Consider the following 26,606-nt stretch of genomic DNA (forward strand, 5'->3'; position numbering starts at 1 on the left):
ATATTTTTTTCAGAGAAATTGTGATTTCAAAATCATCTGAGAAATTCAGATTTAATTTTGACTTCTTGTGTTATTAGTTATGTCAAATAAGTGAGTCCAAACATGGTTATTTTTTCCTTCCTGGTTTTGTTCCTCTGCTTCCTCCACTGCCATTAAAGGAATATGTACTGTGGAACCCGAGACCACTTCACAAATCTCCCATCTAGGCATCCAGTAGTTGCATCTGACTACCTGGCACTGGACTGTCCCTCTGTACCTACCACACCATGGTTTCTCTTGGGAAAAAAAAAAAAACAAAACCAAAACCACAACAACAAAATAAACCAAAACAACAACAACAACAAACAAACAAAACCCACAAAACCAAGCAAACAAAAAAACCACACACACACAAAAACACCAAACCAAGAACAACAACAAAAAACAGAACAACAACAGCAACAACAACAAAGAAGAAAAAAAACCCAAACAAACAAACACCAACCTGGGTGCACTGGCAGAAGAGGTGTCACAGAATGTTCCAACTTCCCCTCTTATGGAGGGAATGACTAAGCCAATCAGGGCTACTACACATAGCATGAAGCTCTTCTGCCCCAAAAAGCAAGCACAAGTGGAGACAGCCCATCAGCTTCTGGAAAGATTATGAGCATTATGTCACCACAACATTTTAATCACACACAGAGAAAAGCTTGAGATACCACTGCCCATCTTCAAAGCCCATCAGCTTCTTCCTTTTGTGTCCATCAAAAATCACAGAATCACAGAATGTTAGGGATTGGAAGGGACCTCGAAAGATCATCTAGTCCAAACCCCCTGCCAGGGCAGGAACACCTAGATGAGGTTACACAGGAAGGCGTCCAGGCGGGTTTTGTATTAGAAGTTAATGTCTCAAGACTTCAAAAGTCCTTTCACACAGGTGTCCAAATGAATTCTTACCAATGATCTTAAGAATATACATGTCAAACACAAAAAATCTTATGTCAAATATTTGATTTTTTACAGTGCTTGGTTTTACAAGATACTGAAAAACCATAGTTATAGCTAGTATAGCACTTTATCACACTTCACTATAAGCTTGTGAACCCTCATGCTGATTTATGATGTTTTTCCAAGCATTTCTCTGAAGTGCAGGGAAGAATCACATTTCTGTCCTGTTCTAGACTCTTGACTGATATTGGTCAAATTTCTGACACACAACTGTTTACATATTCTGGGAGTCAGTACTTTGCTGTATTAAGGCCACAAAACTTAAAAGAAAATAACCTGTTTTCACTCTCCAGTATTAATGGTAGAAGTAGTGGAAGTAGTATATAGTCAGTGCCTAAACACAATTTTGAGTGGAAAAAACATTGTTAATACAGCTTAGATATTTTTATTCTCGGTCCCCTTTGTGCATATGTTGTGACTTGGTGACATCATGACAAGTCTTCTACTGCATACCAATAAAACAGTAACACAAAGAATTAATTATTTCTGTCGCCACAGAGTGGGTTATAGCTTCATAATATTAAGTATTGTAATAGCAGTGAACAAAAAAGCAATTTCTTTCCCAAATAAAAGAACTAAACCTATGAAATTATCCCTGAAGGTTTGCACAATGGACAATATGTTTTCCTCACTTCTCGTGTGGTTTTCTTGTTTTCACACTGTTTTCTATGCTCTGAAATCCACTTGTCAAAAATTGCAGTGCTGATGCTTAAAAATGACTTTTTAGAAAAAACACACTGGTTTTTGTCTTTCAAACATACTACATTGCACCACACACATTTACAAGACATAAGTTCTCTGTATTTCACTTCATACTGTAGGCATTGAATAGCCTTCACTATCAACACAAAAGTTCACTACCAACCACAAAGTCTAAAGGTTGTTTTTCACTCTTTCCCACAAGTGTCCCAGTTCCCTCATTGTCCACTCTGTTTGCATACTGTTTCTCACCTAGACTGTGGACTGGTGAAGAAACCTGAGCATAAATTGTTCAAACTAGAGTCTACACAAGTTCTGCATGAAGCATGGACATAAGATATGATAGCTTTTGTTCCTGGTCCATGACAGCCCTCCAAGGCAGACATTGATCCTGATCATGAGGACAGGAAGTGGTGGAGAAGCCTAGGTCATACAAGTGCAAGTATTAAAGCTGTCATACCAAAAGGCATTGATATTTGAACAGTACAGACATTATGTAATCTACATAATTTGGCCTGATATTAGCATCCTCTTGCACGGCTCCTAGACACCCTGTAACCATCTCTGCACGTTATACCTTGACAAGACACATTCTAAGAAGACCTGAGAGGTAAGTATCAGTAACATGGCAACGCTTTTGGTTTGGAGGGCATTCTTTTTTTTTTAAGTCTAGCCTACAAAGATATGTAGGCTGTAGCCTGGACTGCATAAAAAAGTATTGACAGCAGGTCAAAAGAGGTGATCCTCCCCCTCTACTCTGCTCTCATGAGACCCCCACTTGGAGTCCCGCATCCAGTTCTGGGGCCCCCAGCACAAGAAAGACATGGGCCTATTAGAGTGGGACCAGAGGAGGACCACAAAAATGTTCAGAGGGCTGGAACACCTCTCGTGCGAAGAAGGCTGGAAGAGTTTGCGTTGTTCAGCCTAGACATGAGAAGGCTCTGGGGAGACTTTATTGCAAGCTTTGAGTACCTAAAGGGGGCTTAGAAGAAAGAATGGACAGAGACTTTTTACCAATGCCTTTGGTGACAGAACAAGGGGCAATGGTTTTAAATTGAAAGAGGATAGATTTGATATAAGGAAGAAATATTTTAAGATGGTGGTGGTGCGACACTGGAACAGGTTGCTCAGAGAAGTTATCAATGTCCCTTCATTAGACATATGCAAGGCCAGGTTGGACAGGGTTTTGAGCAATCTGGTCTAGTGCAAGACATCTCTGCCTATGTCAGTGGGATTGGACTGGATGATTCTTGAACATCTTTTCCAATCCAAACCATTCTGTGATTCTATGATCAATGAAGGATTAAAAAATGGGGGTAGCACTTCCCTGACACTCTTACTCTATTAGCCAATTAATAAATGATTGCTCCAGAGGCAACTGCATACCAAACTGTACAGGTCAGCCAGCAACCATAGGCTTTACATTGCCACAGTGAAAAAAACCCTGAGAACAATGACTATAAACAGATAGGAAACCAACAGCACAATGTCAATCTGAAAACCAGAGTAACATCCAAGCACGTACCAGGAATGAAAGAAGTCAATACACAGATCAGAGATGAAGAAAATTAGTTAATGCCCAGAAAGAGAGCTACCAATCTGAAGCAAATATGGCTGGATATCCATATATTTGGAGTAGAATTGAAGGAATAATTGTGTCCAGTTCTGGGCCCCTCAGTTCAAGAAGGACAGGGAACTGCTGGAGAGAGTCCAGCGCAGGGCCACAAAGATGATGAAGGGAGTGGAGCATCTCCCTTATGAGGAAAGGCTGAGGGAGCTGGGTCTCTTTAGCTTGGAGAAGAGGAGACTGAGGGGTGACCTCATTAATGTTTATAAATATATAAAGGGTGGGTGTCACGAGGATGGAGCCAGGCTCTTCTCGGTGACAACCAACAGTAAGACAAGGGGTAATGGGTTCAAGCTGGAACACAAGAGGTTCCACTTAAATGTGAGAAGAAACTTCTTCTCAGTGAGGGTGACAGAACACTGGAACAGGCTGCCCAGGGGGGTTGTGGATTCTCCTTCTCTGGAGACATTCAAAACCCGCCTGGACGCCTTCCTGTGTAACCTCACCTAGGGGTTCCTGCTCTGGCAGGGGGATTGGACTAGATGATCTCCGAGGTCCCTTCCAATCCCTAACATTCTATGATTCTGTGATTCTGTGAATAAGAAGCCACAGAAGCATGTGGTAACATGTAAATGGCAAAAAAAAAAAAACAACAAAAAACTAGTCTCAGCAGATTATTAGACAATGTGCAAAGGAGAAGAGTAGAAGGAAAATCAGGAATGACAAATTGAAAGCTGAAATTGAAGATGTTGCTAGACTGGAAATCCACGAAGACTAAATTTTTGTATGAAAATTGCTACCAGCGAATGGATCAAAAGCAATAACAGAAAAATAATCACAAGTGAGTATTAGAGGTGTTATAAATATCTTAGAGAAGTTCTCGATAAATTTGGAGTTGCTTCAACACCAGATTTTAATGAAATCTATGTATCTGACCAACTAAACACTAACAAACTCTTACTGGTATGTCAACATGCATTGAAAATTAGGCCCTGAACAAGTAGCCAAGCAGACAATCAAATCAAGGCAGAAGGCTAACAACACCTGACAACAATAAACCTGGTTCAATAAGAGTGAAAACGACTGCAGAAAATCTGAAATCATAGTTAGAATATCAAACAGGGTGGGCCTTCCAAAAGACTGGGAGCTGTCTGCAGCACAATGCCTTGCAGCCTGAGGACAGCTGTACCAGAGATCAGGTCAGCTGTCCAGCTCACTGTCCCGTGTGTGTCCCAGTGGCCTGCTCCACATCACCAGTGACAAAAAAACAGGCATGCAGTGGGAGCTCCAAAACTCTTGGCAGTGTATCACAGGTGGGAGATTATAGCTTCATTGTTGTGCTAATAACCCTTAACAGACTTCGCTTTCAATAATTTGCCAAGTTATTTATTGATCCCATTCATACATCCTTGTACCTAAAACATCCCTCAGCAATGAATTGCACAATAGGCCATCCTAAAATAGTATTTCCTTTTGTTTTGATCATGTTGACTGATAATTTCACAGAGTACCTCTCATTCTTTGCATTCAGAGAGATCATTAGTCATTCTCTACACAGCTTCTTGATGAAACTGTTGATTTTATGCTTCTGTGTCACATCTCAACCATTTCTCTTTCTAAGAGGAACACTTTTTACCCAAGTATTCCAGAAAGGGTCAAACATTTCTACTTCCACTTTTTTTCAGCTTAATGTTCCTAACATAAGGGCAAATACACAGTTACTTTGATTTGTTTTCTTAGGATATATAGAAGAAAAAGTACAAACTCTTCAGAACTAGTTTCCTTCTAACAACAATGCAAATGGTAAGGATAAGTCCTAGCTACATATGCTGATATGCAACTGTAATAGACTGAAACATGGTCTCCTCACATTGCTTTTCACACTAGGAAATAATAGGTCACTTTGGTACAATAAAAAGGTATGCACACTCTTCCAGCAAAGCTACATGCAAGAAGTAGAATATGGCTAAGTTTGCTCAGATCCATTTTCTGGAGTGTACCAGTATAAGCCCAGAGTTTCAACCTGATGCTTATCAGTTAACAATTAGAGGGCTGAAAAACTCACACACTTAAGACGGTCGATACAAAAGTATTTACATTACGAACCCCAACAAATATTTCCCTCAAAGATGCTATGAAATGTAATATGAGATCTAGAACCTGTAATTTCTGTAGTTCTGATGCTTGTTATGTAGGAAATGAAATTTTAAACTTGCTTACTTCAAAGATATTATAGCTGATGAGGAAGCCTAGCAAGTCATTATGTTTTCTTACATTGATACAAAGGGTATTTTGTCTACTATAACAAATCTGGCTATACTATTCATGTATGAAATATAATTATCACCACTAGAGATGCATGAAATAAAAGCATTACATTCTGAAACCTCACAATTTGCCATAGCACAGGCTTTTTGTTTGAAACAGAACTCAAATCTACATTAAAAATAGTTTCCAAAGTAGAATTATGCCAAAAAAGCCCATTTGCCACTACAACCCTGAGTTTTTCATTAGAGAAATGGCTAGGGGCGGGAGGGGGGCACGGTCGTTGTTGATCAATCTGCACTCTTCTCAGAAAAGTAACTGCAGGAAACAGCTAGAACTGCAGAAATGACCAAAGAATGAGCTTTGCAATCCTGTTTCACTTATTGCAAAGCAGATCATCAAAATTTCCAAAGAAGACTGACTATCTCATCTCAGTGACGAGTGAAAAGGGAGGGAGTAGAAGGTGAGAAAGTACATACTGCCTATGTGATTGTGACCAGCTACCTGGTGGTACCTCAAACATTTTTTTAGCCCTGCTTGTCTCTCTTTTTAGATGAATGGTAAAAGCCTGGATGCAAATAATGTATGTTTACTACACAATGTATGTGTACTATGCAAACTAAATATGTATGTTTATGCTACACTAGACAAACACAGACACCAAACTGATTTTATGTCAAGGGCATACCAAAACCATTACACATGGAGTAGCTGGGTACAATTAAGGAAAACCTAACACAATCCTATAATCAAGGTAGAAAACGCAACTGTAACTATGTGCCTCCACAAGTATGGCTAAAAGATAAGAGTAACTTAAAATAAATTGTGTTTGGAGTGAGCTAATTTGCCTTTGAATTTGAAAATCTTTGTAAGAAAGGTATAGTATGCCTTATATCTCCATACAGAAATGTAATGATGAAAAATGAAGATTTAAACAAACGTATTAAAACACAAGATAATGACCTTAATCTAGTGTCTCAGAAATGAAGAATACTTCCTTTAGATCCTTCTCTCTCTAGACAAATTCTACTGCTAAAAATGAATCACTTCTTGAGTTAGCACCATTCAAGAAGTATACCTGAGAACTGATGTGTTGGATCTAATTGTCATTATCACTTCACCCTTCCCTTTTGAACGGACATACAACTGATGTTATCTTTGATGATATTGTCACGGATCACAAATAATACATTATTAGTGCTGTGACTAACTTAGAAAATTAATTAATTTAATTAATTTTCTCTTTCATCCAAAGTATTGTGAAACATATTAATTTTATTAAGGGTTTCTTTTGAAGTGACGCAAAGCTTCCTCTTCAACAGACAATGAACAGCTGTTATGGGTAAAACTCCCAAGATGGCTGTTGGTCTAAGTTGGGACGGATTATTGTTGTAGTGCTTCACTTGGTGTATATCCTGCTGTAGCAAAGTAAAACAAAAGTTTCCCTCCTTTCCTGAAGGCTGGCTTTCATTTCTTCATGTCTGCAAAGGTAAGGGGACCCTAGCAATTCTCAAAGATGTTTCCCGCCACCTGATCTAGAAATGATGCTCAGTGATTCTAACAGGGAACGTCTCCTGGTTCAGCATTGAGTGGCTACAACATCAGATCCTCTGAGCTGAAGAACTTAAAACAGAGATAGCATGTGGGAATCCCTAGGGGTTCTAGAATTTATGACAACAACAACAAAAAAATAAGATGTAACTACAGTCATATTGAACATTTCTACCTTGTAGATACTGCAAGACAACTCACATCATACTATGTAACACCACATGAGACAAAAGGTTTTTACAAAACCCTTAATTATTTTTATATACATTGGCAGGCCACAATAACACGCCAACATCAAAGTCCTTTATGTGGGAATGTTTGAAATACAACTGGTCAGTGCTTATGCTTTGATAGCTCAACCTGAATAAGAGACTGAGTTATTCAGAACAAAAAAGAATGCAAAGACACATATCACATTTTACTTTAACAAAACAGAAGTCCACTTCAGGACAGAAAGTATTTTTTCCTCAAACTGAAAAAAGCTTTTGAATATACGAAGTTGTCTTGTTTTAAATCATGAGCAACAGATGGTGCAACCACGATATCTGAAAACAGTCTATTAGAGTGTCAAAGGTACAAATAACAATGTATAAATCAAAGAGAAAGAGATCTGCTTGTGCTTCAGCTGTCTACCTTCCTGTGTTTGATCATATTCTAGACCATTATATCTGGTTTAAAATGCTGCTCAGGAGCTTGAGAAATCTAATTTGAACCATTATCAATATATTCAGGTACACGTGTTTCAGAATCAGATACTTAAAATACAAAAGAAATTAATTCTGAGAAGAACATAGAAATAGTACAACAGGTACTAAAAATAGTATCAGGAGAAAGAAGGTTGGCTTGTGTTTGTGGAACATAGGGCTATTCTATATTCACAGCAAATATGACATTCTAATTTTCAATCAATATTCTATTACTTTCTAGGCTAATACCTAATTGATAAGAGTAAAATTATTACAGTGGATTTGGTTGTTTGCTTTTCTTAACCACTTGTAAAATAGGAAAATACCAAATACATTTTACAGCTACTTAATTGCAATTTTATCATGCATATAAACTTCTATAAGCTAGTATTTTAAAAAAAATTTTCATGATTTATTTTCCCCTGATTTTGGTCCCTGTTTTTCACACTTAAAGGGAGCAAGTTTGTAGTTGAAGGAACATGTAAGGGTTTATATATGATACTAAAAATATTAAATTTTTAGTAATTATGCTCAAGATAACATTAATAATTATTCACTACTTAAACAGTGTATTTGCATTTATAAGTTTCATAACAGCGAACTTAAAAAATCTGGATTGATAATTATAAAATCACCACAGAATATCAGACTCCTTTATGTATTACTCATGCTTTGGAGTATCAAAGATCTATAACCATTTTTGTTTACAGAGATACATATACATATTGCAGACGGGCAAAAATGCTAACTGACTTGGGGTGAAGGTAATTTTTTTAAAAAAAATATTGTTTGGAATATAGTAAAGTTGCCCTAGATATCGTATGATGGACATGGCAGATATGGGATTTAGATCATGACTAAAAGGAGCCTACATTGCCCAAAAGGATTGAGATACAGAACTTGACCATTGTTCATGTAATATCACCATTTCCTTTTTCTGTATCTGCAGAAATTTGAATGAACAGAGCAAGCTAAGACAGCTACATTTATCTAAGATGTGAAAATAAAATCTTTGCACTTTCTTCTAAGCAGAACCAATTTCAGGTATTATGGTTGTTCAAGGAAGATAAAAACAAATACTATTCATCATCAAAATAAGTAGGCCACCATGGATACATTATTATTTTACTACCTTTTCAAATGTATTTTTAAGGAAAAGACATATAAGTAAACTTCTCAGGGAGACTAAAATAAATGTAGATCAACTAAAGAGAAAAGTACATTCAACAGCCTATTATTTTTCATTTTGAAACAAGTGTCATATATAGTAAAAATGTATATTTTGAAAATTAATATATCCTTAACCTGAAATTTTTACAAAAACAAACAAGTATAATTTCTTACAGATTATTAAATCATTTGCAGATTACTGTGTCATACCAGTTCTGAATTCAAAGGAAAACTCTAGATCACAAAAGCGACAAAATTTTTGTCAGTTTGTCATCATTATTTGAGATATATCCCTAATTTTGTCTCAGAAAACTACATTCCCGTCATTTAAATAAGTTACACCCAGCTATTCTTGTTCTGCTCTCTGATGTCACATTTAACATTCTGATGTAAAACATCTGATGGAACAGCAACAGACTTCAGACACAGTTTGATGGCAGCTACAACAAAGGTTTCCTAAGAAATTTAAGATTTTGATGTTTAGTCGGAGGTGGTGTGAGCAAAGGAAGACTTCATGTGCTGAACCCTTTGGGTTTCTGCCAGCACATTCAATTAAAGGTCCTACAGTTTCATATCTCTAGAGTTCCAGACTTTAAAAAGAGGATCTGGCCTTCCAGATGTCCTCAAGTATCTTTCTTTACTGCTTTAAATTTTTGGCTGAGAACACCTCTTTTTATTTGTGTATATATGCACAATTGTTTATGTGCTCTCAAAGTTGGGTTCCCACGCTAGTAAATGAACTGAAAATGTGAATTTGAAGTGTTTTCATAGTGATTCTTTCTTTGAAAGTGGTGAACAAATAGCAGACTTAAATAGGGAGAGAAGAGGAAGAGCTGGTATCAGCTATCTCAGATACATGATCATGTCTTACATTTACAAGAGAAAAAGCAAAATGAAGGTCTCTGTTAAAAAGACTTTGGCCACCTTTGCTCTTAGAGTCTAAAGTTTTCTATTCACTGGAATCACTGAAAAAACTAAACAGCTGACAAGATGCTCTGGCTAGAGACAGAGGAGGAGATTAGGATGTCAAGACATGTATTTTGATAAGAATAGTATCAAAAAGTTTTATCTTATTTTTCAGACTTTCAAGGGTGAGGGACGGAAGCATATTCTCAAATGAATCTAAACTTTTCTTTTTAAGCATGGAGATGACCAACAAGACTGTGTGTGGTGTGAAAACACTGAGTCACTAACTTTATAAAGCTTGAAAAACAAAAATAGCATCTACTTTAAATACCTCATGTTCCTATTCAAAACATTATAATTGTGTGTTTTAGAAGGAAAAATAGATTCCGCAAAAAATAGATACTTCAGACACATTTCCACACAAAAAACAAACACAACAAAACCAAACCACAACCAACAACAACAAAACCACACAAAAAACCCCAACCACAACTTCCAAATGTGTTTTGAAATCAATTTGATCAGACAGTTATAAATAGCTTAGAGATTGCACAGTCGTTTATATACGTGCAGTGTTTTACGAGACAACAAATAAGCACTAGACAGCCTAGAAGGATCATACCTGAAATGGTTTAGAGCTGGTGATGTAGAGTGTCTGTCTGATCCATTTGTTTCCTTGATTTCCAAATTTGTACCACAACAGCCATCCCTTTCTGTTACTCACAGTTCTCTGCAAGACTGACAGCTTGTAAACTTGCTTTCCAAACATATGATAATGAAAGTTGAAAATGCATGTTTCATTGCCAGGAGGGTTGAAAACAGGACTAAGCAAAATTGCTTTGTCTTGGAATTGGTGTGGCTTGGAGGATTCCATGTAGAGGTAGTGTCCCCTGGCTGTGCCTCTGGTGTGATCCTTCAATGGACCTGTATTAAACGTGGGGGTTGGACCCTCTATCCTGATCCAGTCTAAGTCATCCTCAACATCCTGCTCCCAATTGCACAGCCCATGTTCAAAGTTACATTGTAGCTCAGGGTCTGGAATGTAAACAGAGCAGACTGTCGAGTGAAAGCAGTATCGAAAGGTGACTGGGCTTTATCATACTTTCATTAAATTTCTAACACGATGAAAAAAATCATTGTCTCCTTGCACAAATTCACCTCTGAAGAATAAATATACACTGGACCAAACAAAAACCAAAAAAACCTCTTAATTACCTCCTCTTTCAATATATATCTGGCAAATTGTAAACAAATAATTTATTGAATAAACAGAACTCTGAATAACATTTAATTATTTATATCACCAAATTTATGTATTTTTATAGTTTAAGCATGCAAAGTTCTTAAACTGAAATTTGACTGAATAAAGGATTTAAAACTGAGGTTAATTGCATGAAATAACAGGATATAATCTTGTATATATGTGTAATAAGTGACCTAGTATGTTTCTACATGACAAAAATAGTTCTAAAATTGTGCTGTGTTTTAGATCTTGATTATCCTCATTAATAGTAGTTTGATCACTTTATCAAAGCTAAATTAAAGATGGGCATTTATAACAGAACTGCACTTTATTATTTGACACCAGACAAAATATACAAAATATATTAAAAAAAAAAAAAAAAGGTGTGTCAGATGTAGAGAACTTGTATCATTGTATCTGCTCTTCATAAACAGTAACTGACAGACTAGCCACCTTTTTTTTTAATTAAACTGTTATTTTTTGTGAAGTTTAAAACTGCAAGTCATATAGTACCTTCTTACTACAGACTTCAAAATGGGTTATAAAGACAGACATTTTACAAGTGTGAAAACTGAGATAGGCTGGAAAGCCTTCACTTTCTTTTAAATTCAGATCAGTTTGAAGTTGATATTCAGTAAATGTCATTGTAGGCTTGTATCCCCTCAAGCATGGAAGGTGTCTGCTGTTTCTCAAACTCATTGTGATTTGCATAATTTAGTTACCTCAGGATATGGTAAAGCAACTGCTAGTTAATTTTATTTTATATGAATGTTCTCGAGTTCTTAAAATTGATGAATGCATGCTTCAAGGAAAAAATCATCAACAGCACCCTTTGGCACTGCAAGGTGAATCTCTAAAATGTGACCAACTCATAGCTTTCCTCAGCTCTTATAAGATCTGTGTTTGAAAGAGACTATAATGCCCAGCATGATTAATATCTTCTAGTACAGATATGTTAATATTTTTGAGGTAGAAAGACTTGTAGGTCACAAAAATAGATAGGACATACAACACTCTCAGTCCATATACATCCTCCACTGTACTTCCATCCGTGTAATCAAAGACAGCATGTTAACCCAAATCAACTGGCAAAATGTGACTTCTCTCTTCTAAAATAAACTCATAATGCATGTGTGTGTTTTAAAAAAGTTAAAGAAATATGACTCATTTGAATAAAGGAGGTTGTATTACATTTACCCTCAGCTGTGACTTATCATGTGCATTTAGGTTAAAAATTTTCAGTTTGTTTCATCATTAACTATATTCAGTTAAAAAATCAGTGGCTGTGACATTGATAGGTTGTAACAGTATTGTGCTTCTTTACTCCAAGGATGAATTTGGCAAGTAAATTTTTGTTTTATGTAAAGTAAGTAATAATGGAAAGTACTTACTACAGTTCTCTTCATCCGATCCATCCCCACAGTTATCCACAAGATCACAGATCAGTAAACTGTCAATGCAAGCTTTTGTGTCTCTGCACCAGAAATGATTAGGACCTTCACAACTTAATGCTGGAGGTGGAAGAGCACAGTTTTCAAACGTAATATCATCGATTGCTGAGATACCATCATAAAAACCCAGACTGATTTTATCAAGTAATAATTGGAAAGGATGTGGAAGGCGTCCAAGCTGAATGACTGCCTTCAACCACTGATTTCCCTCGTTGTAATATGCCCTCCAAAGGACAGTAGGCCCTTCCATCCCATCCATGACCAATTGCATCTCTGCTGCTCCAAGTGACTGTTGGTAATTGTAATACCTAAAATCATAACAAAACAGTTAAGGGTGCAAATGATGAGAATGGATCACATCAAGTATAATGACCAATATATTTTCTGTCATAGCTCCATGAAATGATCCATTGAAATGTAACTCAAAACTTAAGAGACACATTTGCTTTCACATTAAGCAATGAACATGGCGAACTCAGATGCATAATATGTTTTTTTATAAATTTAATTCAATGCAAAATTTTAAAGTTTCAAGATGGAAAACCAGAACACTTATTGAATGCAAAAGCACAAGTTCTATCTATGTTGGTTACTGTTAACATGATGCATTTTTACAGCATTCTTGGAAGATCTCAAAGCATTTAAAAGTCATATATACACAGGTGAGCAGTCATACAACAAAATTGGGAACAGGACCAGGAAGAGAACCAATAAGCTATAATTTCCAGACCTATACTCCAATTTCAAGTCTTGAGTCTTTAATAAAGAGGTATTACCTCTTCCTATGGCAAATGCATTTCACATTACTCAGAAAAACTGCACTTAATAATATCAAAGTCAGGCTAAACATTTATTTAAACAGTAGCACCACTCTTGAACTTAGTAGATAGATTATCACCTCTCACTTTTTCTGTCCCTCTTTGACAAGACTGAGACAAGACAATAACTGAAAGAGTTTCTTTTTGCTATGTATATGAAAAAAAGCTCAGAAGAAAAGCTCCAATTCTTTCACTGGAACTTTTACTTAAAGATGATACAATCTAATTTTGGATACTATAAGTGACTCAAGCAGCTACTAGATTTTGGATGGATTCTTGTTCTTGAACAAAAATCTATAACATTTTCAAATTTTCTTAACCAAACTAGAAATTTTAGCAAAATGACAGTGGTATTTGTCTACATATATGCAGACACAATCCTTTAAAATAATTTTGGTCAAAGCCTGGCAACAAAGTCATCCCATGTTCTCCAAGTGCTTCAGCTTATTTCTGCATATTGTTCACAATGAAGACTATATGATTAAAGAATAAAAAAAAAAAAAAAAAAGAAGCAGGTCTATTGCAAACTATAATCTAAATTTCAGTCCAAGAGAAGCAATGTGAGATGATCCATGAATTTTAAATCTAAATTATTTCATACCAAAAGGACAATGTGCAATTTGATCCAGCTTGCCTGAACTTCGGGCTTGCTAGCCCAGCTACTTGTGAAATGCTGCTGCTGTTTTTCAGAATGAACATAGAATGACCTATCAAAATAAAACAGAACACAATTTTTCAGGCTGAAGAAATAAAGTGTTTCTAAAGGTATTTAAAGCCTTCATGGCCTCCATTTTAAAACTGATTAAAGAACAGGTATATTTATGCCACTTCTCTGCTTCTAGACCTGGCTTGTCTTACCTTCAGATGTGTTGTAGGTGTGATCCCGCAGAGGAGCTTGCTTCTGAAAAGCAGGGGCAAGGGCACTACTGGAACTTCTCACCCAGTAAAATTCAGCTGCACCCACAGTTTCAATCCAACCACAGCTATCTCTTTCAAAGTCACATACGGCAGCTGAAATGGGGGAAGAGACATTACTTTACTAAAGAAGGTTTGCAGTATGAAAAGGAAATAAAATGTTTCGAATATGTCACTGATAATCTAGAAAGAAGTCTAGGAAAAGGGGGTGTGGAGACAGAGTACAAGATGGGAGAATATGAGTTTCATAACAGCTGGGTAAAACAGCAGTCCCACAGGAAAAACCAAACCATAGTTTTGTGCAATGTATTCAGTAAAACAAGCCCTTCCCTCAAAAGGCACCGCAGCCAAAGCATGCAAAGCAGGTGTGGAGGCAATGACAACAGGCTCACCATCCTCACGTTACAGAAGAGGAACACAGAGCATGCAAAGCAGTAACAAGCCTTCTGCAAGATGTTTTAGGGAATCGGTGTTGGAGCTAGAAATCAATTCCTTATCTCCTGAATCCCAGCAAGTATGCTAATGATAACAAAACCCCTTCTCTAGTTATAATAGGGACCAAATTAAATACCAGGCATTACTGAGACACTCTGAAACACAAACTACTGCAGTTAAAAAGATTTGAAAAACATATTCAGCTGCATTCTTCAATTCTTCATTTAAAAGAGCAGTGATATTTTAGAAAAAATATATAACACAAAATAAAGGAAAGAAAGGAGTGGAAGGGTGCCATGTATGAATGAATATAATTTAACAAATATTTATTGTGTTAAAATGAAGAAATATAAGGTTTCCCTCTTCTGCACTTTAAAAAAATCCTCATTAAATCACAAAATTATATTTTTGAGTTCTGTAATTATAACAGACTTTCAACAGAAAACATTAAGAAAATTATTTCAAGAATTTTTAAGCAATAATTTATTAATATATGTAGATTAAGTAAACAAATATTCAGACATGATTGTCAGGATTCTACTCTAATTTTGCAATGTCTTATCACAATTTTCAGTGGCCATGTCATTATGGTATAGAAAACATACATTTCAGAATCAAATGAAGGCTTTTTTTTCCTTTCTATTCTTCTTTAAGAACTGTATCACATTAAGTTATACATCATTTGTTATAAAGAATGAAAAAATCATTAACCAGGCAACTTAGTATTATTGTTGGTTAAGAATTCTAAAAAGACAAGATTTTGTGGATTGTTAAGAAAAGCACACAGAAATGCACAGTTATTTGTGTTGCTTAAAAAAAAATCATTTTACAAATATGGAAGGCAAATTAACATTTACAAGACCAAGGAAAATACGAGTTTGCTATACATATGGCATATGTGCATCAGAAATGTTAGTGATAAAATTATGTACATCAAATGTGACAAAAAAGAAGGAATAACATTTTTATAGGATGCTTTTATCAAATAAAATGAAGATTAAATTATTTACAAACATTCAAGGATCTAGGCATGATAGAAATTACTAAGAAACCACTGGCCAAACACAATGATAAGGGAATATCGAGAGTTATTTCTGATTTGCTTTTTGCTCGATAGAAGGCACTGTCTCATATTGCCTGGAGAAAAGCAACAGAGAACATGACAAACCTTGGACACAGATGGTTACACAAAAACAGGCAATTAAACAAGATAAAACTGTTAAGTCTGAGCCCAGACTTCTTGCCTCTATAACTTTTAACAGAGACAAAACATAAAAGAAAGGATGCATCAGACCATACATTTAACTTTAGCATAGATGAATACATTGATAGAAAATAACCCTGACACCTGCAACTAAATCTTAAACCAACTATTTAACATCTAGAAAAAATACAAGAATAGAGCAAGCTGGTGGAGCCTGGGGGAAATGCACTTGGTTCTTGATGCTACACTTCAATTACCTAATTGTTCCATGACCTCTTTGACTGGCACTTCTGTTTCAGACTGAAGTATCCAGAAAGAAAGTCTACTTTCTGAAGTATCCAGAAAGAAAACCTAAGGTTTAGGTCCCTCTGTAGTTTCTTTCACAGTTAACACATGTAAACTAATCTGCCTTCTCTCCTAGTACTTTATTTCTGCCTTTCCCTTATTTCTTGTTTTCTTACATGCTCTCTTTAACCATCAAGCAGCCCTATAGACTCTGCCAGGCTTTCTGCTCCTCATGTGTTTGAGGAATATATTGCTAGTTTTTCTTAAACATTTTTTTGTCATCCTTACAGTGTCGGGTACTTGGCTAAGTCCACTAGAATGTTCCTTCTACATAACTGCAGGGAAAAGTTCCTGTTTTTATTGATCTAAACAAAAATAAGATCTGATGGTCATTATTCAGGCCATGTTATTATTTACCCTGTAGTTCTCTACCACTGGATTTCATGCAATATTTGTCGTCATGGTGCACAGTGCATAATTTGCAAGAAAATAGATAGGAGTAACTATACAAGAAGGTATGCTGGTTTTGCCCCAAAATATTACATAGACATGTGTTGGCAGGAGTGTAAAAGTCAGATTCATGACTTCAGGGTTCTGTAGAAATTCTGAAAGTGTGTGTGGTCTCCAGCAGAAAAATGTTCTTGCCCTTTCCTCAGCAGTCTTCATTGTCACAGCCTATTGCCCCTTTTACCTATTCCACAACCGCTCTTCTTTGACCCCTCATCTCAGTCCAGCTTTCACTGGAAAGCTGGAAATCCTCACTGCCTTTCCTCATCCAGTCCTTGTCTCTTTGCCTGGCCTTTTTCCCAGACATCTTCTTGCTCTGGGTCCTCTCACACAGTCTCAATTCTCTGCTACTTACGGCCACTATTTCTACTGATCCCTTCCAAAGCACCACTGCTCCACATCCGTATTCCTCATTCCTACTCTTCCCTTGGTTTATTCCTTCTTACCAAACTTTTTATTTTTCATTATCGTTCTCCTCCTGACACTGGCTTTTTGACCAGCTGGTCTCAATCCTTGCCACACAGCAGCCTGGGTCCTTTCTGCCCTGGCTCCCTCCATTCCCCTGGGTATACTTCTCTCCCACATCAGCAAGCTCACGCAATGCAGCCTCTGCAGCCATTCCTCGTTCTTCACAGCCAAAGGTTGTTTCCTCTCAATGTAGATGGCTCTTTAGTCCCACCTCTCCCCCATTTAGCTTCCACAAACTGGTCCTAATGGAGTTGTCATTTCAATTTCAGTCTCAGGACTCTTCTTCAGTTTAGAAGCTAACAACCTTTTCACGCCTTGAACTGGAGTCCATCACTGTGAGCTGGCTGTTGTTCCTGCCCTCACCTTTAAAAATAACTGATAAGTCTGGTTGAAATGGAGTAGCAAGCATATGAGACAGACATTTTGGTATGCAAGATTTTGACTCCAAAAACGAAATTTTGGAAGAGTTGTCTTATAAGCAGAACAGAGTTTTTATGATTTGGTGAGATTAGTGATGGGTAATAAGGGGAATTTTTCTTACAATACTAGGGAAATTATTGTTACTTACATAAAGGTAGACATTAATAACACAATGGTACTTATAGGTAAACAATTATGCCACAGAAGTAGTTTTTAAGAGGGAACACATGCATGATTCTCTTTATTTGCCTTCTGAGTCAATTTAAGCTACTTAAAACTCTATACTAACATATAGATTACATCCAGTTTATGAACTACTTAATTTAAGAGTAGCCTGAGCATGCTTATGCTACACTAGATTGTACGCCATAGAGATTACCATGAAATGCATATCTCATTTATAAAGGCATAAATACAAAACAATATTATATGTATGTGTTGTTTTTTATCCAAATGTAAATTATTTTATATGTATTTTATACATAAAACCATATTTTGTTTCTGATAATCCACACCACAAATAGACAGGAAAAAAACAAACAAACCAACAAATAAACAAAACCAACCAACCAAAAAACAACCACAAAAGAAAGTATGGGGAATGAACTGCTAAAGGTCAAACAGAATACCAGGAACACATTCATGTTATCAGATTACTTTCCAATCTGATCTTATTCCTTACACTACCATCATGGTTCTTAGGTTGGAAAAGTGGGCATTTAGACTCCACCAAATGCATAAGATATAGAACTTATTATACTGTACATTCATCTTCCAGAGCACAAATACATAATGTGATATGTATGTTAGGTCACTGCTGTAAATTTGATGCCTGATAAAGGCAGTCGTTTTTCTCTTCTGCTTTAATGCATGGAAGTTATATGTTATAGATTTACAGCCATACTAAATTGTTCAGCTGTAGAAGAAAAGCTGGGAACTAATAGCCAGGAGCAGTGGCACTAAAGAAAGAGAACATTTAATAGCTTATATATATATATATATTTTTTTTTTTTACTTTTCTCAACAGGACATGTATTTTTGTAAAATGCAACTAGGAACCTGGAAGAAAGAATAATGTCATCATGTGTCAGGATCAACAACATAAATGTGGACCTAAGACCAAAGAGGATGTCAGTGGAACAAACAAATTTACTGACCATCCTGTATATGAAGAGAAGTAAGAAAGATCATGTCCTCCAAGAAGTGGGAAACCTACACTGAAATAAGAAAGACACTCTGAGAATTGAAGATTTTGAGTGAATTCTTCCAGTCCTGACAGAAAGTACTCATTTGAGAGAGAATAAAAATCAAGAGATGACTCAAGAGATGATCCTGTGAGACAAGCAAATTGCATGGAGGCTCTGCTTGTTTAGTGTACTTGGTGGACCCAAGCATCCAAGTAAATCATCTCACTGGAATATAAGATAGAAAGATTTCAATGAAAAATATTTAGAAAGATCTTTTAAGTCCATGTAATATCCTTGCCTGCTTCTCATACTGAGATGAAAAACTTAAATTAACAAGGTTAAGGAGCATACAATTACCAGCAGATGGAACATCATGGAAAAAAAGTGTCAATATTGATGAAAGGAACAAGGTAGTTGTAGGTGGTAAAGTCAACAAAACATCTGTGCTTAGCCAAGTGAAGAAATTAGGAAAAGTGACTGAGAAAAGTGTAATATTTACCTCCAATTGCATAAATTTATATAATAAAATGTAGAAAGTAATGGTACAAGGATGGATTTAACAGTGGTTTCATCACATTTCTGCCATCCTGTCATGACTAGAATACTGTGATGGTTATTAAAAAAGAAGTAAACACGAAGATGGTGAAATACCATTTATGGAAGTAATAAGAGATATTTTAGTGCCGTAGGCTACCAGACTAACATGGTGAAAGGTAAATTTATTGCTTGGCAACACTCAACGTGCCGAAATACTTGCAGAGACTTTTGTGTACCTACATTCTGTTTCCCACACTACAAGCAGCAGCGGTAACACACACTGAGCCATCTCAGCAGTATGACAATGATTTATAAGTAAGCAATGTATTTTGAGCAAAGATCACCATAAATATACTTATAACAACTCTATAGTTTAACCTTTAGCATAGAATTGTTCATGTATAGTCTGGACAAGTGAGACAGGTGCAACAAAATTGTCTTCAGTCATATAATTAGAGAAAAAGAAAAGACATTGCCATACGGGAAGCTTGCGATGAAGGATATCTAGGACACTTAACTGGACATTTGTCTTCACTTTTAGATACAATGTCAAAATGGAAATATAGGCTGAAAACCTCAAAGGGTGTTTTGAAATATAAATTATCATATTTGCAGTGAACACAATCCTTGTCAGTATTCTTGATTAAAAGTTACCAGTTAACTCTCATCCCAGAGCAGGGAAAGAGATACTGCATGCCACTAAATTTGTTTAGAATGTTTTTAATTAGACTATTGATTTGAAAGTGTTATTATATTGTCAGAGAACAAAATCCCAGTACTTGAATGTAAGAAGTATAATAAGAGAGCAATCCAGATTGTCAAAACCCAATACTACATGGGATGTGTAGGCACATTTTGAAGAAAAGTACAAAAACCATGAAGTGAATAAAAATGCAAAAGAGTGCAATAAGAGTTTAAATATGAGTAATTTGAGCAGGGAGGGAGTAAAGCAGTAAACCTCTTCTCAGTGGGGTCCAGCAAAATGAGCAGAAGATAAAGGCACTTGTTGTTGCACTGTAAGGATGATCTAACACTGGAACAGGTTGCCCTGAGTAGCTGCATAGCCTCGATCCTCAGAGATATTCAGAACCCAACTGTGTAAGGTCCTGGGCATCCTGCTTCAGTGTACCCTACTTTGAGCAGAGGGGTAAACTGGATGATCTTCAGAGGTCCCTGCCAACCTCAACTATTCTATGGTAACAGCAGAATTTTTCCCCTATCTTCCGTCTGTCCCATAAGAGGAAAGATATTCTGCCTAGGGAACCTTTAATAGTTATTTCTGGTTTTAGCTAATCAAAAACTTACCTAATAAAAGAGTACTCAGTTTCCTAACTTCAAGTTCTGTATAGTTGGGATACAAAACATTCTAAATAACTAAAACACTGCACACCAGTGCTTTAGCCAAGAAAGACTGGATGCTGAAAGTGTAGAGAAATTGCATGAATACTAATGGAAGCTGTCATTATTTTTTTTATCTGCTGGAAGTTAAATAGACTTTTGTTTATCTGAGCAACACCTCTGAAATTTCCTAATACAAACTATAAAATATAAACATGGACTTTGGATTGTGTTAGCACCTGTGAAGAAGTTTAGTCTTCATGATGCATAACATAGCACAGTCAGAATATACTATAAATATCTTGTCTACCATATTTCTGTTACTTGTGGGAATGCTAGAAGCCATCATCTTCTATTTAAACTAAAAAAAGGAAATATACTCAATATTGCTCATGGCAGCTAGCTTTGAAAATGCATCATGGCTTCTATAGCACATTTCAATGAAAAAGACATTCATTTTCAAAGATTGAAAGTATAACAATTCCTTATGCAGAGCAAGTAATTGAACGCATCTAAAAGATTTTTTTTTTTTTAGCTACATATTAGAGGCCCCAGAATATTTGCAAGCTCCTTCCCGACTGTACATTGCAGAGGGACTCCACGATGCATCACCTCCCTCTACATGCCTCTGTATCTTAGCTTCCATGCACAGTAAACCAGGGCACATGGCCCAGACAGGAGTCACAGCGCATCCAAACAGAAAATGTTGACACAATCTAAACTGTATCTGTGACCATGTCTGTGCACAGATGCTTTCTTTATCAGTGGTATGTTCACATCAAAATCAAGTATACAAAACACACAATTTGAACACAAGTCTGTGACCACTGCATTTTTAACATTTTCTCTCTCACTGTTTCTCAGGCCTAATTGCAAGACCATCTACACTTTCAGAAAAGGTATCTCACACAGTTCAGCTGTAGTTCTGTGGTGCTACAATTTGTACAAGTGCAACATATTTTCCTCTCTTTTTTTTTTAGCTTAATTTTGTATGTGTGAGAACACATGTGCAAGAATGTGTGCATGAGTTTTGTTTGGTTTATTTTACAATGGCTTTACAATCAGCTTCTAATATCTTACAGATTAAGACTTTATTCAGTATAACACTGTACCTGATATTTAGCATGTTAAGAGTTGTAAAATAAAATATTTTAAGTAATTCTTTCTACTAAATAATTAATCAAAGACCTTTTTTTCTGGTTTTGATGCTAAGAGGGAAATAGTTGCTACAGAATATAAAAAGGGGGGACATCAGAATAGAATCAAAATGAAATTACTATTTCTCAAGAACTTTTGCTTTTAATTAAATTATGACATTTCTGAAGTCATGAAAGCCTGGCAAACAGGACAAAAAATGTAGTCATAGGAGCCTAATAATGTAGATTTTTTAAATCTTCACTTACGGCACATGGCTTCATCACGGTTATTTGAACAGTCAAGTGTAAAATCACATAATTTGTCAAATGAAATACATTGTCCATTCCCACATGAAAAATGCTCCAGTGGACAGTAAAAAGATGAAGAATTAGCATCAGCAAATTCTGTTTTCCCTTAAAAATCAGAAAAGAAAATATAAGTAAAAACACACACATATATATAAAATTCTAAGATACAATTCTGTCTTCGAATATAGTAATGCACACGGTATCCGGAACGTAGTATCACCTATGGAGTGAGCCAGATTATATCACAACTGATAAGAAACACAGCTGATATTTACGTCTGATACTCTTATACTATATATTATTCTCCACAATATCCAAACATTTGTGTGAAAAATTATCAAAATCCCCTTGTAGTTAAAGGGGCGGGCTGCAACTGGGGGGCGAGGTGCTGTGTACAGCAGCCTGCTGTTTGCCCCACAGTCAGGAGCAGTTGTCACAAAAGCTTTCTGCTGTAATGGTGGTTTCTCTGCATTCAGCTCACAATGAAAGTTCCAGGAAGCCAAAAGTTTGATGTAGCACTACTAGCTTGCACCTCAAACTACACATTAGAAAACACTTCAGATTTCAATGAATGAGGGGAAAAAAGCCAACGAGTACTGGTTTTACTTCACTGGATTTCTGGAAAAGTAGCAACTGAGAAGAACAACATACTTTTCAGCTTTTTTGTTTAATTTAACTAATTAGATACTCATACTGCTATCCAGACAGAACTTTTTTTACACAAAGGACTCCCTTCTGAAAATAATATCCTTGTGACTGATGGGTACATAGGGGAGTTGTAGGGGAAAATAATTGAAGAAAATTAATGTTTCTTCAAATAACTAGCTACCATCAATCAGACTGTAACAGGGATCAGAGAAGTCTTAAAAACACAACCCTGAAGTTTTCTATCATGCCTTTAAATTTTCCAGTGAAGAAAAAATTCAGATATCTGCTGGGTATAACCCATCAGTATTACCACTGGATACATATGTGTCCATGCCATTTCAGAAAAGTCATTAATAGCCAAGAGGACCAGAAACAGTAGTCAGAAGGTTACAGTTATTTTATGTTTCCGTTTGCACTTCAGGATTACCGAGTGCAAGTAAACAGACAAGTTTGGTGGGAGCTTACTGTTTGTTAGGTATTTGTCAGTAATTATGGGCGCACCCTCTTGCCCTAAATATAATGCGGTGGCATTCAGTAAAAGATGTACGGTGCTTTGCTTCTGTCTCTGCATCCAAGTGTGAATGTGGGCAGGTACTACATAGTAAGCAGTATCTAAAAACTCCCACCACAGTTTACTTCCCAGAACTAGTGCAAATTACTTATAGCAGCCAGTGCATAACACAAGACCAGGTTTCTCATTAGAGATGGTGGCTTACAGCAGATGGACTTTTTCCTCAGATCATCCCCTACATTCTTACAGGTGTCCCCTGAAGTTGTCAGTCTAATCACAGTCACGCATAACAGGCATTGGGAAAAATGTACTGAAAACCACAGAACTTACCTTCACTTTTCTGACTGATACCTGGAAGTGGTTTATTCACGACTCCACATTCCTTTGTTATACTAATGTCATCAACAGCAACAGTAGCATTTGTTGTAAGAATGGTAGCTTGTAAAATAATCTGTAAAGTCAAATAAATAAATTAGTTCATTAAAGGTGGCATGATAAAAAGACGCACACATGTGTGTGTATATATATATTCCTTTATAATTTACTCCATCTACTCAGGAAGTAAATACTGTCTACGAGCAACTCGAAATACTAGACAGCAAAAACTGTCATCAAGATTCGATCAAAGTTGGAAATTCACTCCTCAACTGTCAAAGTCATAACTAACTTCACTTATGTGAAGTTGCGCAACCCAGGTGACCTTGCTGCAATCTGAACTGGTAAAAGTCATCACTACTTGAATGAATCATCTTCCTGCTGGAACCATTAAAAGTGACACACCTTTTAAAATCAGCTATTCAGGGTTACCAAATGTGATGGTTTACACCACCATTTAATTATTTTCATGTATATTATGCTTTGGGAAGACAACAACATGTGGTGCTACTTGACTTTTATTACAAAAAGGTGATTCTAATGCATACAATACTGAAACAATGGCAGTGTTCTTTGACAGGCACTTCTATTGAAAAAGCTGAACGAAATTCTTTTTATATGAGCATTAAATAAGTTCTCTTTTTATATTTATAATGAAAGAAAATTAGTTCTAAAGGCCATATGAGAGCAACTTTTTGAAAGCAATGTAAATGTAATTTCTAATTACCTGAAAAGGTAAGTCCTCAGCTGCACTTACTACAGGTATATTCACTTTTGTCCACTGCATCTCAGGCAATCCTGAAATGTCATGTAATTTTTCCAAACTTCCATCCAACACAGTTCTCTTAAAGACAGAAAGCTGTGAATCCTGAGATAACCGGTACCAAAACCTTACCTGTTGAAAGAGTTTTTAATGAAACACACATCACTGATCTGCAGTACATTCAGTACCATCTCATATATGTACACTGTAATGTAGAATGACATGACAGGTCTCAAAACAGCCTGGGCATAAAAGACATATGTGAAACTATGGCATGCTGAGGAGCAGTATTACAACCAAAGATAAAACCAAGATTAAAAGTAAAGCTAATTTTTAAAACTTACTTTTAACTCATGCGTATCAACTGATGCAGACTAGCTGATATGACCCCCCTTAACTTTTTTTAGTTTAGTAATCTCAAAGATTATTTTTCTTCCCAAATGATGAATATAGGACAGCTTCATAAATATTTTAATTTTAGAAAAGCAACAGTCAAGGTACTTATATGAAAGAAACCTTATGATCGTCTTTTGCCAAAATCAACACATATGAAAATTATCTGAAGACAGATGCTTAAAATAACCTATTGATCTCCTGAAACAAGTTAACTGACCAACATATAGGAAGAAAAAAATATGACTGCAGGAGGATGAGGCTAGAAAAACCTGTTTGCCAAGCAGAAAAGATCAGAAAACAGTGAGAATCCCAGTCCATTATACCTCAACTGGCAATATAGAGTAAACCTAATGCATTTAATTTTTTTTTAATATAAATACTACACAGACAAAAAATCAGCTGAGAACTTCAGGGAAGAAACAAGATTTTCAAACACTTTTTTTTTCCTTCTCCCTGAGTCTTTCCTCCTTCTTCACATAGTGAAAGACTAAAATTTCTTCAACTGCAGACTCTTTACTTCTCTGCAAGATCCTTAATAATACTTGAATCTTCATGAAGGCAAAACAAGAACTGTAAAAATAGCTCTTCCCACTCAGTTGTCTGCACATCTTTATATGATCTTACACTGTGAATCTTGGATCACCACATTACAGAGAGAAAGTTTCCTTTTATTTTTTCGTATTATATAATCTTTTAAACAGAGTTAAAGAATACAGGCCAATTTTGGCTAATAACCAAACGAAACATATGTATTTTTCTGCAAGACAATAACAAATAAGAGAAAACTCATCTTTAACCTCAGGACAAACACAGATGTATGTGTTAGCCAACTTTTCAGTTAGACATGAAACAATTCAAATCTTTTATTTGAGCAAGACAGCCGACACAATAGGTTCTACAGATCATGGAAAAGCATTATATTAGGGACTGTAACAGGCAAATCAGCCTCAGAGTGGCGACATAATTTTCAGTCAATTTAATTTATTGTGAATTAGCATAAACTTCTAATCACTGTTTGTTCTACTGAGGAAAAAAAAAAAAAAAAACAACGCCAAAAAAACTCCACGCAAACAACCCCCCCCCCAAAAAACCCAAACAAACAAACAAACAAAAACCAACCACCACCACACTCATAAAAACACACTTAAACACAAACTCGAGCAAACACTTTTCCCCCCACTTCCCCAGGCCAGTTTATATCAAACACTTAGCCTGCTGCCTTCCTAACCTTAACTTCCCTAATTTTTGCTGCAGGTTACACTCAGTCTGGCCCAATTGCTTTGGTGAGGCAAGAGGTGGAACAAGAGGTTGGGCATGTGAGTAATGGTTTCTTTCTGGTGCTCCCTCTATGTTGCCCTCCTCTGCTCATTGCTTCTTACTCTTCTTCCCCTGCTTCAGCTCAGGCCATAGTCCCTCTGAGTTATCAGCCACACCAGCATGTCACCCATGGCCACGGTTCCTTGGGGGTGTCCCAGTCCCAGCATGGGTCATCCACAGGTGCAGTCCTCTCAGAGCCATACCTACTGAGCATGGACCACCTCCTCATGTGGGCACATCTCCAGCTGTGTCCCAGACAACGTCCCCTTCCACACCTCTCCTCATTTGTCCCCAGGAGATTTTTTTTTTTTTCTTAAGGGAAGTAGTAGTTTACGAGTAACCAGACCCTGAGAGGAGTCTTTTCTTCAATAAATTATCACTTTAGTATTGCCGTTAAAAGTATAGACCCTTGGCGTGCCAAAGAAGAGGAAGAACAGGACTGATGAATTTGAGAACGCCTTACTTTCAAATCATTGACTAATAAAATCATCATGCATATGGATTCACTACTT

The 26,606-nt window shown here is 36.4% G+C and overlaps 1 protein-coding gene across 1 annotated transcript in view; it reads right to left on the reverse strand.

Moving 5' to 3' along the window:
- The window catches only part of MALRD1 (MAM and LDL receptor class A domain containing 1), a 257,882-nt gene that overhangs the window by 183,320 nt on the left and 47,956 nt on the right, over positions 1-26,606 (reverse strand). The window contains exons 12-17 of the mRNA XM_065627902.1: positions 24,346-24,513; positions 23,574-23,694; positions 14,202-14,354; positions 13,945-14,050; positions 12,466-12,833; positions 10,454-10,866 (exon numbers count right to left, since the gene is read on the reverse strand). Of these exons, the coding sequence (XP_065483974.1) occupies positions 10,454-10,866; positions 12,466-12,833; positions 13,945-14,050; positions 14,202-14,354; positions 23,574-23,694; positions 24,346-24,513 (1,329 nt within the window). The remainder of the gene's footprint in view (positions 1-10,453; positions 10,867-12,465; positions 12,834-13,944; positions 14,051-14,201; positions 14,355-23,573; positions 23,695-24,345; positions 24,514-26,606) is intronic.

Source organism: Caloenas nicobarica, chromosome 2, assembly GCF_036013445.1.
Source record: "Caloenas nicobarica isolate bCalNic1 chromosome 2, bCalNic1.hap1, whole genome shotgun sequence".
NCBI lineage: Eukaryota > Metazoa > Chordata > Aves > Columbiformes > Columbidae > Caloenas > Caloenas nicobarica.